The 14,270-nt window shown below is 56.8% G+C and overlaps 1 protein-coding gene across 2 annotated transcripts; it reads left to right on the top strand.

The window, feature by feature from the left end:
• The first annotated feature begins 5,376 nt into the window (after window positions 1-5,376).
• On the top strand, window positions 5,377-10,341 carry LOC101527935 (zinc finger protein 574). 2 transcript variants are annotated; one of them, XM_058674553.1, is made up of 2 exons: window positions 5,377-5,494; window positions 7,381-10,341. In XM_058674553.1, exon 2 carries the CDS (start codon window positions 7,401-7,403, stop codon window positions 10,128-10,130), a length of 2,730 nt encoding a protein of 909 aa, XP_058530536.1. In that variant the 5' UTR covers window positions 5,377-5,494; window positions 7,381-7,400; the 3' UTR covers window positions 10,131-10,341. The 2 variants fall into 2 exon arrangements, with proteins under 2 accessions (XP_058530536.1, XP_004598031.2); XM_004597974.4 differs by lacking the exon at window positions 5,377-5,494 and adding an exon at window positions 6,873-7,193.
• Window positions 10,342-14,270: the final 3,929 nt, after the last annotated feature.

Raw genomic sequence — 14,270 nt, 5'->3', positions numbered from 1 at the left:
GGGGAAAGAGATGGAGGGAGGGCGGGAGGCAGGGAGGAGGGGAGGAGGGCGGGCGGGAGGGAGGGAGGTAGGCAGAGAGCAAAGAGGGAGGGGGTCGGGGGAGCCCGTATTGGTTGGGGCTGGGGGGCCCCCCGCGAGGAGAATGCTGATGAGCAGAGGAGCTGCGGCGCGCCCACCCCGGGGCCACCCCCTCCGCCACACCATGCCACTGCCCTGCCCAGGCAGCCCCTGGGCACAGGAGCCCACGGAGAGAGGAGGCAGCTGGGAGACCTGAGGAGAAGGATGTGGAAATGAGGAGAAAGCTATAGAGATGAGGGGAAAAATTGAAGAACATAGAAACAGGAAAAGGGGCCAAAGCCCTACTTCCCACCAGCACAGAGTAAGGCTTTAGGTCCAGGGTTCAGAAAGGAAGGCCTTGGAGGCAGTGGAAGCAGCCTAGAGGGGCTGGAGAGAGGTCACCGAACTGGGACAGGGCAGCACACCTCAGGGGCCAGTCCAGATAATCCAAGGAATCAGAGGCAAGGCTGTGGCAAGTGGACACAGGAAGACTGATGAGAAAGGGGCCTGCCCTCCACAAAATAGAAACAGCCCATGTAGAAGGGATGGGAAGGTGGTAAACACAGGAATGCTCCCTAGGGTCTCAGTGTGAGTCTTACACAGAGGAGTGGGTGGGAGCAGAGGCAGGAAGGAGGGAGGCTGAGGGCAGGGAGCTGGTGGGCAGAGCAGCAGGAGAGCACTGGGGGCGCCCCTCATCACCCCAGGCGGTTTGCAGCTGAGCCTGGCAGGAGGATGGGAGAGGGAATTGACACAGATCTCAGAATGGGGGTGGGTGGTTCACGGCCGGGTGTGGGGGGAGGTGAAATTTGGGGGGAAGGAACATGACAGTTGGTGCTGAAGGCTGAGCGTGTGACTCACCACCACCCCCAAGGCTCGTGATGGGGAGGAGACAGCGGCACAGCTCACGTGCAGCCCCCAGAACACGTGACCACACGCTTCGCACACACAGCTGGCACGTGGCAACTCTCAGATCTCTCTCTCACACACACACACACAGAGGCCTGCCATAAGTCATCTCTGGCCTGTGCCTGACCTATCTGCCACACCACTGCCTCCCTTAGCTCCAGCTAGTCCTGACAGCCATCCACGTGTCTGTCCCCTGGGCCCTCCTTTGGGCAGGGACCCCTGACATGGAACACCAATCTTCTCTAAGTGGCTCAGTGGTTGATAACACTTGGGACACCCACAGCCCGTATGAGTGCCTGCATTGGTCCTAACTCTGCTTTCTAGCCCCAAGTCCTGCTCAAAACACACCCTGAAAAGCAGCACGTGACAACTTAAGTGTTTGGGTCCTGATCACCACGTGGGAGACTAGGATGGAGTTCCTGGATCCTGGCTTCAGTCAGGCTGAGCAGCTCAGGAGTGAATCAGCCGATGAAGGATCTCTGCCTCTCTCTCTGCCTTTCAGAAAATATTTTAAAAACTAGTTAAGAGCCCGGCGGCGTGGCCTAGTGGCTAAAGTCCTCGCCTTGAAAGCCCCGGGATCCCATATGGGCGCCGGTTCTAATCCCGGCAGCTCCACTTCCCATCCAGCTCCCTGCTTGTGGCCTGGGAAAGCAGTTGAGGACGGCCCAATGCATTGGGACACTGCACCCGCGTGGGAGACCCGGAAGAGGTTCCAGGTTCCCGGCACCGGATCGGCGCGCATCGGCCCGTTGCGGCTCACTTGGGGAGTGAATCATCGGATGGAAGATCTTCCTCTCTGTCTCTCCTCCTCTCTGTATATCTGGCTGTAATAAAAATGAATAAATCTTAAAAAAAAAAAAAAAAGATGGATTAGAACCGGCGCCCATATGGGATCCCGGGGCTTTCAAGGCGAGGACTTTAGCCGCTAGGCCACGCCGCCGGGCCCAAGATTTATTTACTTTGATTACAAAGTCAGATATACAGAGAGGAGGAGAGACAGAGAGGAAGATCTTCCGTCCGATGATTCACTCCCCAAGTGACTACAACGGGCCGGTGCTGTGCTGATCCGAAGCCGGGAACCTGGAACCTCTTCCGGGTCTCCCATGCAGGTGCAGGGTCCCAAATCTTTCAGACGTCCTCCACTGCTTTCCCAGGCCACAAGCAGGGAGCTGGATGGAAAGTGGAGCAGCCGGGATTAGAACCAGTGCCCATATGGGATACCGGGGCGTTCAAGGCGAGGCCTTTAGCAGCTAGGCCACGCCGCAGGGCCCATCTTTTTTCTTTTTTTAGAGTTTTTTATTTTTTAATTGAAAAGGCAGATTTACAGATGTAGGATAAAGATCTTCCATCTATATATTGCAACAACAGCCAGAGCTGAGCTGATCCAAAGTCAAAAGCCAGGAGCTTCTTCTGGGTCTCCCACATAAGTGCAGCGTCCCAAGGCTTTGGGTTATCCTCTGCTGCTTTCTCGGATCATAAGCAGGAAGCTGGATGGGAAGTGGAACAGCCAGGACATGAACCAGCACCCATATGAGCTGCTGGCACTTGCAGGCTAAGTAATCAACTGAGCCATTGCAACAAATTCCAGGAGGCATCTGAAGAGAAAGGACTTAATCAAACTGAAAAGACAAAACAGATCTTAGAAGAAAGGAGCCCAGGGCCTGGAATGGTAGCCTAGTGGCTAAAGTCCTTGCCTTTCAGGATCTCATATAGGCACTAGTTCGAATCCTGGCTGCTCCACTTCCCATCCAGCTCCCTGCTTGTGGCCTGGGAAAGTAGCAGAGAATGGCCCAAAGCCTTGGGGCCATCCACAAGCAGGGAGCTGGATGGGAAGTGGAGCTGCTGGGATTAGAACCGGTGCCCACATGGGATCCCGGCATGTTCAAGGCGAGGACCCTAGCCGCTAGGCCACGCTGCCGGGCCCTGGTCCTAGCTTTCAAGGTCAGAGTCCCACCACTTTCTTTTTCCCCACCTTGTGTTCGTCCACTCAACAGGCACCCACAGGACTTGAACAACTCCTCCAGTCGCTGGTCCTAAGTGCTCTCTTGGCCCCTCCCTACAGCTGCAGGCCAGATGCCATTATCACCATTTCCCTTACAAGAAAACAAAGCCACAGGCAGGGCAGTTGTGGTCTCTAAGGTCACAGCTAGAAAGCCCCAAGCCCAGATCTCAGGCCAGACAGCCTGGTGTCCTAACACTTGGGCCTGCGGATAATTAAGCTGACAGGCTTAGAGGGCAGCTGAGATTTACCCTGCCCCTGTAGACTTTTCTTTTCTTTCTTTCTTTTTTTTTTTAAAAAGATTTATTTCTTATTACAAAGTCAGACATACAGAGAGGAGGAGAGACAGAAGGGAAGATCTTCCATCTGATGGTTCACTCCCCAAGCCGTCCCAATGGCTGGAGCTGAGCCAATCCAAAGCCTTGAGCCTCTTCCAGGTCTCCCACACGTGTGCAGGGTCCCAAAGCTTTGGACCGTCCTTGATTACATTCCCAGGCCACAGGCAGGGAGTTGGAGGGGAAGTGGGGCTGCCGGAACTAGAACCAGCGCCCATATGGGATGCCAGTGCGTTCAAGGCGAGGATTTTAACCACTACGATATTGCGCTGGGCCCAAGATTTATTTATTTTTCTTGGAGAGTCAGATATATAGAGAGGGAGAGAGACAGGGAAGATCTTCTGTCCAATGGTTCACTCCCCAAGCGATTCCAACGGCCAGAGCTGATCTGAAGCCAGGAGTCAGGAACTTCTGGGTCTCCCATGCGGGTGAGAGGTCTCAAAGCACTGGGCCATCCTCTATGCTTTCCCAGGCTACAAACAGGGAACTGGATGGGAAGCAGGGCTGCTGGGATTAGAACTGGCGCCCACATGGGATCCCAGCACATTGAGAGTGAGGACTTTAGCTGCTAGGCTACCATGCTCGGACTGGAAAATCAGATTTACAGAGAGAGAGAGGGAGAGACAAAGATTTTTTATCTGCTTGCTCACTCCTCAAGTGTCCCAAAGACCGGAACTGAGATGATTCAGGTCTTCTACATGGATGCAAGGTTTCAGGCCATCTTCAACTGTTTTTCCAGGCCACAAGCAGGGAGCTGGAAAGGAAGTACAGCAGCCAGTACACGAACTGGCACTGATGTGGGATCCCAGTGAATATAAGGTGAAGACTTTAGAAATGGCCCAACGTAGTCTCCTCATGTGAAAACCAGGAGAGGGTAGGAGAGCGCTTGACCAGCCAGCTGCCCTGTCGATGGATGCCAGGAAGGATGCTCTGAAAACATTTCTAAACACGCTGGAACAAGTCATTCCCAAAATGCGCGGTGGCCAGGTGGAAAGATGCCTCCCTCCTGAACATGAACACAAGGGTCCTCTCTCCCCAGGATGGTCAGGGTCAGAGTCAGCCCTGAAGAAACCGTCCGTGTGCTCCGTGGTCACCTCCTCAGTCTCTCACCCTCATGGTCCTCTGCCCTCATACTCTGGCTTATTCAAAGATAATTTCCTGTCCCTGCACTACTTTTTTTCTTCTTAAAGACGTTATTTACTTTTATTGGAAATTCAGGAATACAGAAACGAAGAGAGACAGAGAGGAAGATCCTCCGTCCACCGGTTCACTCCCCAAGTGGCTGCCGGCCGGAGCTAAGCCGATCCGAAGCCAGGAGCCTCCTCCCGGCCTCCCACGCGGGCGTAGGGTCCCAAGGCTCCATGTGCCCTTTTCCCTTCCTCCCATTTCCACACCACCCTCCCTCTGCCCCGAATCCTTCAAATTTTCGTTGTTTATTCACATATCTTCGTTGTTTTTCCCCTAAAATAACCTGGAGCTTTGCCTCCCTTTCTTCTGCCTTAACTTTCCAGTTTCTAGTCAAGAGGGTACAGAGCCTTGGTTTCCCCACAGACTCCAAGTGATAACTGTTGCGGCTTCCCCGAGCCTTTGCTGCCGGTAGTGTTTCACTTCTTCCCCTTTCGACCTTCGTGGAATCTCCCAGGCCTCAGCTCCCGCCGTCCAGGTTTCCCTGTGCCTCAATCCCCCAGATTTTTAGCCCCAAACGCTGCCCAGAAGCCAAGCCGCACTCGCCGCCCAGCGACCCAAGATGGCGGCCCCGCCTCGCTGCGTCGCCTGACGTCACCGCGCTGCCCTCCGTTCAGCTCGCCCTTCTCCAGCCGTCAGAAGGCGGAGTAGAGGAGGAGGAGCATCCTCCCGGAGGAGCCTGTCAATAAAGAGACGTCGGTAAAGGATTGGTTGAGTGTCGTAGAGCTTCCCAACCCTCCGCCCTATTGGCCCAAACCTCAGAAACGCTAGCAGCGATTGGTGGAACGGCGAGGACTAGACGAGAGCTGATTGGACGCTTTCTGCCGTCCTCGCGGCGACCGAGGAGGAAGGTGGGAGGGGCGTTGCTGAGGGCGGCTCTGGGCGAGTGCGAGGCTGCGGAGCAGGCGAGAGGAGTCGGCCGGGAGCTAGAGAGGGCGCTGCGCTAGGGTGGCCGTGCCGGGGGAGCCGGGGCCCGGGCTCGGGCCCGGGGCGTGCGAGGCGGCCGAGGCAGGTGAGTGTGCGGGCGCGCGGAGGGCTGCCCCAGCGCCCTGCCCTGGCCTTGCGGCCTGCCCTCGTTACTCCGCCTGCGCACTCACGGGCCCGAGGGGCGGAGCGGCACCAACGGCCCGCGGGGCGCGCGCGGGCGGCGGAGAGGGGCCTGGCCGGGGCGGCGGGTGGGAGAGGGGGCTGGAGGCGTGTGTGGGGCTGATTGAGGACGGGCTGGAGGGACCCGGGCGGGAAGCAAGGGTTGGGGTCTTGGAGCTGCCGGCGGTGAGGATGCCGAAGCTACTTTAGGGGAGGAGGGTACCGATGATGGGACTGGGCCAGGACGGAAGGGGTGTGGGGCGCAGGTAGGGCTTAGAGCGCTCTTGGGTGTCAGGGAGGAGTTTAGGGCGTGAGAAAAGAGGTCATTAAAGTCGAGGAAAGGAACGCTGGTTCTCCTGGAGAGCAGGAGGCGATAGGGTCTTGCTGTGAGAAGGTTTCGGGAAGTGGTGTCCCTGAAGGGGAAAGTGGAGCTGCAGGGTGGGGAGAGGGTCCAGGTGTGAATTTTGGGGTTAGGATTCAACCAGCAGGCGCGGAGGGCTGGCATTGGGGAGGGGAGATCCTTGGAATGAGCTGGAAAGGAGGGAGAGCTGTAGGCTGGAGAACCCAGAGTGAGCTGGGGGAGGGAATTGGTGTTTTTCTTTTGTTTTTGTTTTTTTGAAGGGAGGGTCTGTTTTAAGTACAGGAAATAAGGCCAAAGTGAAGATAGGATTGGGATTGTTGTGCATGCTAAACATTAGGGAAGTGGCCTTGTGTCCCCCAAATGATAGGCTAGGCTGGTGAGAGGAATTTGATGTCTGGGAGAGTGATTGTGACTGCTGTGTTGGGGTGTTATGGGAGATGTGGATATCCCCAGGGGTGTGTGGGCAAGGGGAGGGAGGCTGGGTACCTCATTGGTGTGTTAGGAGATGTGAGGAATGTTTAACGAAGGGCACCTGGATTGATAGTAGAAGGGGTAGGGGTCCTGGCATGCCTGGGATGGGTCAGGGGGAGGTGGGGTCTTTCTGTAAACAAATGTTGGGTTAATGATCAAGGGGGCCTGGGTGTCCCTTGGTTAGGTTTGGGATGGGCAAAGAGGGGATGTGACTGTTAGTCTGATTGTGTTCAGTGAGTGGGCATCTCTGTGTTCAGTGAGTGGGCATCGAGGACAGATTTGCCTTGGTACAAAGCAGAGGTGATTGACAGCATTGACAGATGTCCGAATACCCTATGGAGGGGCTGTCTGGGTGTGAAGACAGGATGTGCTTTTGTGCTGAAGGGTCTGGCTGTCCTGGAAGGGGGAGAGTGTGGGAGAGGGGCTGAGTAGTTAGGAATCTGGATGCAGGGTATGGGATTTAGGCCAACATGAGGCAGTGGAGGGTGGAGGTGAGAAAGGCGTTAGTGGGTAATGGGCTGGGTGGTGGAGAGGAGAGGCCTGAGGTGCAAATCTGGCTGTAAGATGAAGTCTGAGTGTGGGGCAGATGGGCAGAGGTTGTAGGAAAAGTGTGGTGGGGGCCATGCACCTGGGAGAGGGGATGGGTAGGGAGTTGGTGAGGAGAGTGAGTGGAAGAATGTGTGAGTGGAGATGAGGCAGGTTGCTGTGTATGGGCAGCCCCGGAGCCGCTGTGAGGCATGGGAGACGGGATTGGACAGGTTTCAAGGATCTGGTGGGTGGAGTTGACGCAGAGGTAAGCCATGGGGTAGAGTGCCTGGGAAGGGACTTCCGGGAAGAGGTCACTGGGAAGAGGTCACGTTCAATGTTTTTGTCAGGGAGGGGGGTGGGAGGGGAATAGTCCAAGGAAGGTGGAGCAGGAAAGAGACCTAAGGACCAGGAGCAGAGGCCTGACTGCTGTGTATCCTCTGCCCCTCCCATAGCCCAGGGCCTCGCGGGCGCCATGACGGAGGAGTCGGAGGAGACGGTCCTGTACATTGAGCATCGCTATGTCTGCTCCGAGTGCAACCAGCTCTACGGGTCCCTGGAGGAGGTGCTGCTGCACCAGAACTCCCACGTGCCTCAGCAGCACTTTGAGCTGGTGGGCGTGGCTGAGCCCACAGTGGCCATGGCCACCGAGGCTGCTTCCGGCACGGGCCTCTATCAGACCCTGGTGCAGGAGAGCCAGTACCAGTGCCTGGAGTGCGGGCAGTTGCTGCTGTCCCCCGGGCAGCTGCTGGAACACCAGGAGCTGCACTTGAAGATGATGGCGCCTCAGGAGGCAGGGCCGGCGGAGCCACCCCCCAAGGCCCCTGCCCTGAGCTCCAGCGCTATCCACTACGAGTGCGTGGAGTGCAAGGCCCTCTTCGCTAGCCAGGAGCTCTGGCTGAGCCACCGACAGACACACCTGCGGGCCACACCCACCAAAGCGCCTGCTCCCATGGTCCTGGGCTCCCCGGTGGTCCTGAGCCCTCCAGCCGGCCAGGCCCGCGTGGCCGTGGAGCACTCATACCGGAAGGCAGAGGAGGGTGGGGAAGGGGCAGCTGTCCCGGCTACAGCTGCCTCTGTCGCCACCACTGCCACTGCTGCTGAGGTGGTCACTGAGGTGGAGCTGCTGCTTTACAAGTGCTCTGAGTGCTCCCAGCTCTTCCAGCTGCCGGCTGACTTCCTGGAGCACCAGGCCACCCACTTCCCTGCCCCTGTGCCCGCCACTGCCGAGGAGCCTGCTCCACAGCAGGAAGCTCTGACCCCTTTGCCCGCCGAGGGGCGCGTGGCTCAGCCCGACCCGCCACCAACCTCGGACCACAGCTATGAGCTGCGCAACGGCGAAGCTGCTGCCACTGCCGCCGTGGGGCGTGATCGTCGGGGCCGCCGCGCGCGTCGGGACCACAGCGGCGAGTTGGCTGGGCCAGCCAGCCCTGAGCTCTTGTGCTCGGCCTGCGACCAGCTCTTCCTGTCCCCCCACCAGCTGCAGCAGCACCTGCGCAGTCATCGTGAGGGTGTCTTCAAGTGCCCTCTGTGCAGCCGCGTCTTCCCCAGCCCTTCCAGCCTGGACCAGCACCTCGGGGACCACAGCAGTGAGTCTCACTTCCTGTGTGTAGACTGTGGCCTGGCCTTTGGCACAGAGGCCCTCCTCCTGGCCCACCGGAGGGCCCACACGCCAAATCCTTTGCATTCGTGTCCATGTGGGAAAACCTTTGTCAACCTCACCAAGTTCTTGTATCACCGGCGTACCCACGGGGCTGGGGGCGTCCCCCTGCCCACAACACCTGTGCCCCCAGAGGAGCCCGTCATCAGCTTGCCTGAGCCAGCCCCAGCCGAGACTGGAGAACCAGAAGCCCTGGAGTCCCCCACAGCTGAGGATGGCTCCGCTGAGCCCGCGGCCCCCGGCTCCTACTGCTGCCTCCTGTGTAACCGGGAGTTTGGCAAGGCCCTGCAGCTGACCCGCCACCAGCGCTTCGTGCACAGGCTGGAGCGACGCCACAAGTGCAGCATCTGTGGCAAGATGTTCAAAAAGAAGTCGCACGTGCGCAACCACCTGCGCACACACACAGGGGAGCGGCCCTTCCCTTGCCCGGATTGCTCCAAACCCTTCAACTCACCTGCCAACCTGGCCCGCCACCGGCTCACACACACCGGGGAGCGGCCCTATCGGTGTGGGGATTGTGGCAAGGCGTTCACACAGAGCTCCACGCTGAGGCAGCATCGCCTGGTGCACACTCAGCACTTCCCCTACCGCTGTCAGGAATGTGGGGTGCGCTTTCACCGGCCCTACCGCTTGCTTATGCACCGCTACCACCACACGGGTGAATATCCCTATAAGTGCCGTGAGTGCCCCCGCTCCTTCCTGCTGCGCCGGCTGCTGGAGGTGCACCAGCTCGTGGCCCATGCTGGGCGCCAGCCCCACCGCTGCCCATCCTGCGGGGCCGCCTTCCCTTCCTCGCTGCGCCTTCGTGAACATCGCTGTGCTGCCGCCGCCGCCCAAGCCCCCCGGCGCTTCGAGTGTGGCACCTGCGGCAAGAAAGTGGGCTCAGCTGCTCGGCTGCAAGCACATGAGGCCGCCCATGCAGCTGCCGGCCCGGGGGAGGTGCTGGCCAAGGAGCCTCCGGCCCCTCGGGCCCCACGGGCCGCCCGTGCCCCAGTGGCAGCCTCACCAGCAGCCCTAGTGGGTGCTGCCCCCACAACCCCTCCCGCACCCGCCCGTCGCCGGGGCCTGGAGTGCAGCGAGTGCAAGAAGCTGTTCAGCACGGAGACTTCGCTACAAGTGCACCGGCGCATCCACACCGGTGAGCGGCCATACCCGTGTCCAGACTGTGGCAAGGCCTTCCGTCAGAGCACCCACCTGAAGGACCACCGGCGCCTGCACACAGGCGAGCGGCCCTTTGCCTGCGAAGTGTGTGGCAAGGCTTTTGCCATCTCCATGCGCCTGGCAGAGCATCGCCGCATCCACACGGGGGAACGGCCCTACTCCTGCCCTGACTGTGGCAAGAGCTACCGTTCCTTCTCCAACCTCTGGAAACACCGCAAGACCCACCAGCAGCAGCACCAGGCAGCCGTGCGGCAGCAGCTGGCTGAGGCGGAAGCCGCTGTGGGCCTGGCTGTGATGGAGACTGCCGTAGAGGCGCTGCCCCTGGTGGAGGCCATAGAGATCTACCCGCTGTCTGAGGCAGAGGGTGTGCAGATCAGCGGCTGACTGCACCAGCTGCCCCTTCAGCACCGCCAGGCTATGTGGCTGCAGGCTCTCCAGTACCCTTCCCCTCAGTGCAAACCTTGCCCTTGCCCTGCCCCGCTGCCACGTATGTCTGTAATTGAATTTATTATTCTGAGGGGGGTGCCCTAGGGTCCTCAATATCTGTTAAGGTGCCTCCCCACTGACCTGTTAGCACTGGTGACTTTAGAGTGGAATTGTTTAATGATTAAAGACTGAGGTGGATGTGGATGTGCTGTTGTCAGGCCTGGTTGTGGGGGATGGAACTTGGGAGCGAAGACGTGAAGTGTGGGATTGGACTTCTCCCATGGCTGTGTTCTCAGCACCCAGAACCATCTGATATGAGCTCAGGACACAGTTGATGGGTTTTAGGGGAGAACCCAGTCATTGGCATGGCCTTTCCTGTGATGCTGGGTGGAGGCAGGATGGGGCTCTTGGCCACTAGAGGGCCCCACAACCATGTGGAAAACCTGAAGCTGGTGACAGGAGCAGCGCCTGCGAAGAATAACCAGTCCTCCCACTTAGAGCTAGATGTGGACTGTGTCCCCTGAGGGCAGGTGCAAGTCAGGCGTGGTCCCAGGGGTGGTGAGGAGGATGACTTCCGGGGCCAGGGCCTGCTGCACCTGTGGTGTACAGAGCCTCATCGAGGGGAGGGTGTCTGAAGCCCCTGGGTTGGACTTTGACTCAGCCAACAGATACTTCTGGAGGAGAGAGGAGTGTTCACATGGCTGGCCGGTGGAAAGAACTCCTTGGAATCTGATTTATTCCAGATCAGATTTATGGAGTAAAGGAGACAGAAAAAAAACGTGATGGTTCACTCCCCAAGCAGCTGCAACGGCCGGAGCTGAGTAGACCTGAAGCCTGGAGCCAGGAGCTTCTTCCAGGTCTTCCACGCCAGTGCAGGGTGCCAAGGCTTTGAGCCATCCTCAACTGCTTTGCCAGGCCACAAGCAGGGAGCTGGATGGGATTAGAACCAGCGCCCATGTGGGACCCTGGCGCATTCAAGGCAAGGACTTTAACTGCTACGCTATCGCATCGGGCCCAAGGGGAGTTAGTTTTAATGAAACTCAGGAATGCCTGTGACTGTCCTTCGGCAGGCATTTAGTCCTCTGTTGGTCCAGAGCTGTATGATACCAAGTCGTGGTTTAATCTGCCCAGATAAGAGGAAACGGATTTAGCGTGGCTGCACAGGTGATGACGGAAGAGCCTTCTTCTTTTTTTTTTTTTTTTTGGAAACACTCTCTCTTCTTCACCCAACCCTCACTTTGAGACAGAGGTCTTCCATCTCTTCAAATGCCTGCAACACCCTGGTGATGGGCCAAGGCTGAAGCCAGAAGTTTGGAGTTTGTTCTAGGGCTGCCATGTAGGCAGCATGGCTGCTGCATCCCAAGGTGCGTGTCTGTAAGAAGCTGAATCAGAAAAGAGGAGCCGGTGCCTGAACCAGGCACTGTGGCATGGGATGTGCATCTGGGAAGAGCAATTCCTCAAATACTTGTTTCCAGCAGGCTGTGTGGGTGTCAGTAACCGTCCACTTGCTGGCAGCCCAGCATGCTTGGTTCCTGGTTTTGAGATGAAGATGCTTTCCTAAATGGCCTCCTCTGAAACAGAGCCGTCAGGGCCAACACCGTGGCTCAACAGCCTAATCCTCACGTGCGCTGGTTCCAGGCCCAGCTGCTCCACTTCCCATCCAGCTCCCTGCTTGTGGCCTGGGAAAGCAGTCAAGGACGGCCCAAAGCCTTGGGACCCTGTACCAAAGTGGGAGACCCGGAAAAAAGCTCCTGGCTCCTGGCTTCAGATCAGGTTTACTCTGGCCATTGCGGCCATTTGGGAAGTGAACCAACAGATGGAAGATTCTTTGTCTCTCCTTCTTAGTAAATCTGCCTTTCCAATAATAATAATAATAAATTGTCATATCCTGGAAGTTGTATCAAACAAGTGCTTAAAACAGTTGAGGGAGTTATCCTTGCGATAAGACTTAAAAATCAGGGATGATCAGGAAAAGGACTGGGAGTGGGAGAGAACATCACAGGGCACCTTGTGACCAAAGACAGAGGCAGCGTCGGCAGAGAGCGGCACCAATCATTTTTGGAAATCACTCAAGACACCCTGGGTCCCCCGTTTGAGCACTGAGCTGTTGCTGGATGCTCTTCCTTGTGTGCATTCCTCCTAAGAGTTGGAGATGGCAAGCCTGTCTGGGCTGACACCAGAAACTACACACACCTGTTGTAAGGAAGGCGGAAGAGGCCCACATAAGCTGATGGCAACAGAACTGTACCAGGCATGTAAAGGAACTGGGCTCAGTGAACAGACTGCAGGTAGACTGGTGGCAAAGCAGTGAGCTCCAAGGTGCCCTCGGCTGCCATGTGCGCCCTTTTATGATTTCTTAAAAGGCAGAAAGGGAAAGACAGAAGACTGCCAGGAGCAGGCATTTCCATGGTCTCCAATGTGGATGCAGGGGCCCAAACACTTGGATGCCCACACAGGCTACAGATGAGAGCTTTACACACCATGCCACAGCCTGGGCCCCCTCTGCCTGGTTCTGTCTGCACTTCCCTGAAGGCACAGGCCTGGGCTGATGGCCCGCCTCCTGTGGATTCTTGTCATGTTCTAGCCCTGCTCTTGAGTGTATGAGGAGAGGAACTCGATTATTTCAAACTTGGCCCAAACCATTCTGTGTTAATACTTTTCTAAAGTAACCAAACTCCTCTCCAACTCCATCCCATTATCCATGGTCCCTTTGGGCTTCTCTGCTGTATGTGCAGGAACCCAGCCATCTGCATGCCAAACTCGCACCACAGCATGGAACAAGGATTAACCCGCCAGCAAGAGTCAGCGTCATTTCCGATTTGTGCTGAAGTCTTGGGAGATGATGGATCAATACCCAGCCCATGGGCTAGTTTATGCCCAGTGACTTAAACAATAAAGAATATACATCCCTGGGGGTTGGCAACATGGCACAGTAGGCTAAGCTGCTGCCTTTGGCACCAGCATCCCAGATGGACGCTGGTTTGAGTCCCAGCAGCTTCTCTTCCAATCTAGCTCCCTGCTTATGGTTTTCTGAAAGGTCTTCATTTGGCCTCTAGTGGACCTTTGAGCATAGGGGTAGGGATACTTGATAGTTTCCTGGCTCTCTCGTGGTTTTTACTGAAGACAGGTGAGCAGAAATATCCTAAGTGCTGACATCATCTGTCTCATTTAATTCTCAGGACCACCCCCCACAATATGAGGCACCAACTATCTCTTGAGGACACACATCTAACAAGATAGAACTGAGATGTGAATTCAGGAATTTTCATTCCTCCCTAAGACCTCATTTCTGACCAAGGAGAGAAACTTGTGAACCTTGGCTATTTGAAGAGAAGCAGAACGCCCCACCTCTTGCCCCACGTTCTTCACCACCTTCCCAGGACACAGACCAGAGGAGAGCAGGCATCATTTCTCTCTGTACAGTTTTTACTTTTTTATTTTTTGATGTTTGTTGTTCAGATGAATTGACACACTCAAGTTACAAAAATGGGGCCTTAAAAGAAGCACATTGTACAATGAACAAGCAGTTGGAGTTAAGAACACTGAAACGCTAACCTGCTACCACGAGAAGACAGGTAGGGGGTACAGGACGGGAGGGGAGGGGCCGCCAACAAGGGGCAGACGGAACTGAAATGAGGAGAGGGGCTGGCATGGTGGGAAGGGAGAAAAGGCAGGTCCCCTCTGGGGCCTTTTGGACTCGAGGGTGCCACTTGGTCCCCCTTGCCCACTTCTTGCCACCTTCCAAGTCCCCACCCCTGTTCCAACTGGGAAGAGAGCTGAGTCAATCAGATCTTCACAAGGTGGGTGGTCACCTTGCCTCAGTGCAGCCCTGGACTTGGGACAAGGTGGTAGCAGTGGGCTGAGAGGCCAAGAAGGAGGTAATAAGAGTTAACTCACCTCACACCCTCCCCGTAAGACTCCATGTCCCTTCCCCACCCCACCATGATCCAAAGGCCCTCTGCCAGTTGTCCAGAGAGGCCTCCAGTCACCCTGCAGTTATATAAATAAATAAATACTGAGCCCCTGGGCTTGGAGGGATGAGTGGGTTGGCGGAGGGGCAACAGGGATAATGGAAAGTGGTTGAGGAGGAACGCAGGG

This window comes from Ochotona princeps, chromosome 16 (genome assembly GCF_030435755.1).
Source record: "Ochotona princeps isolate mOchPri1 chromosome 16, mOchPri1.hap1, whole genome shotgun sequence".
Classification (NCBI taxonomy): Eukaryota; Metazoa; Chordata; class Mammalia; order Lagomorpha; family Ochotonidae; genus Ochotona; species Ochotona princeps.
This window is presented reverse-complemented; position numbering and strand designations above follow the sequence as displayed.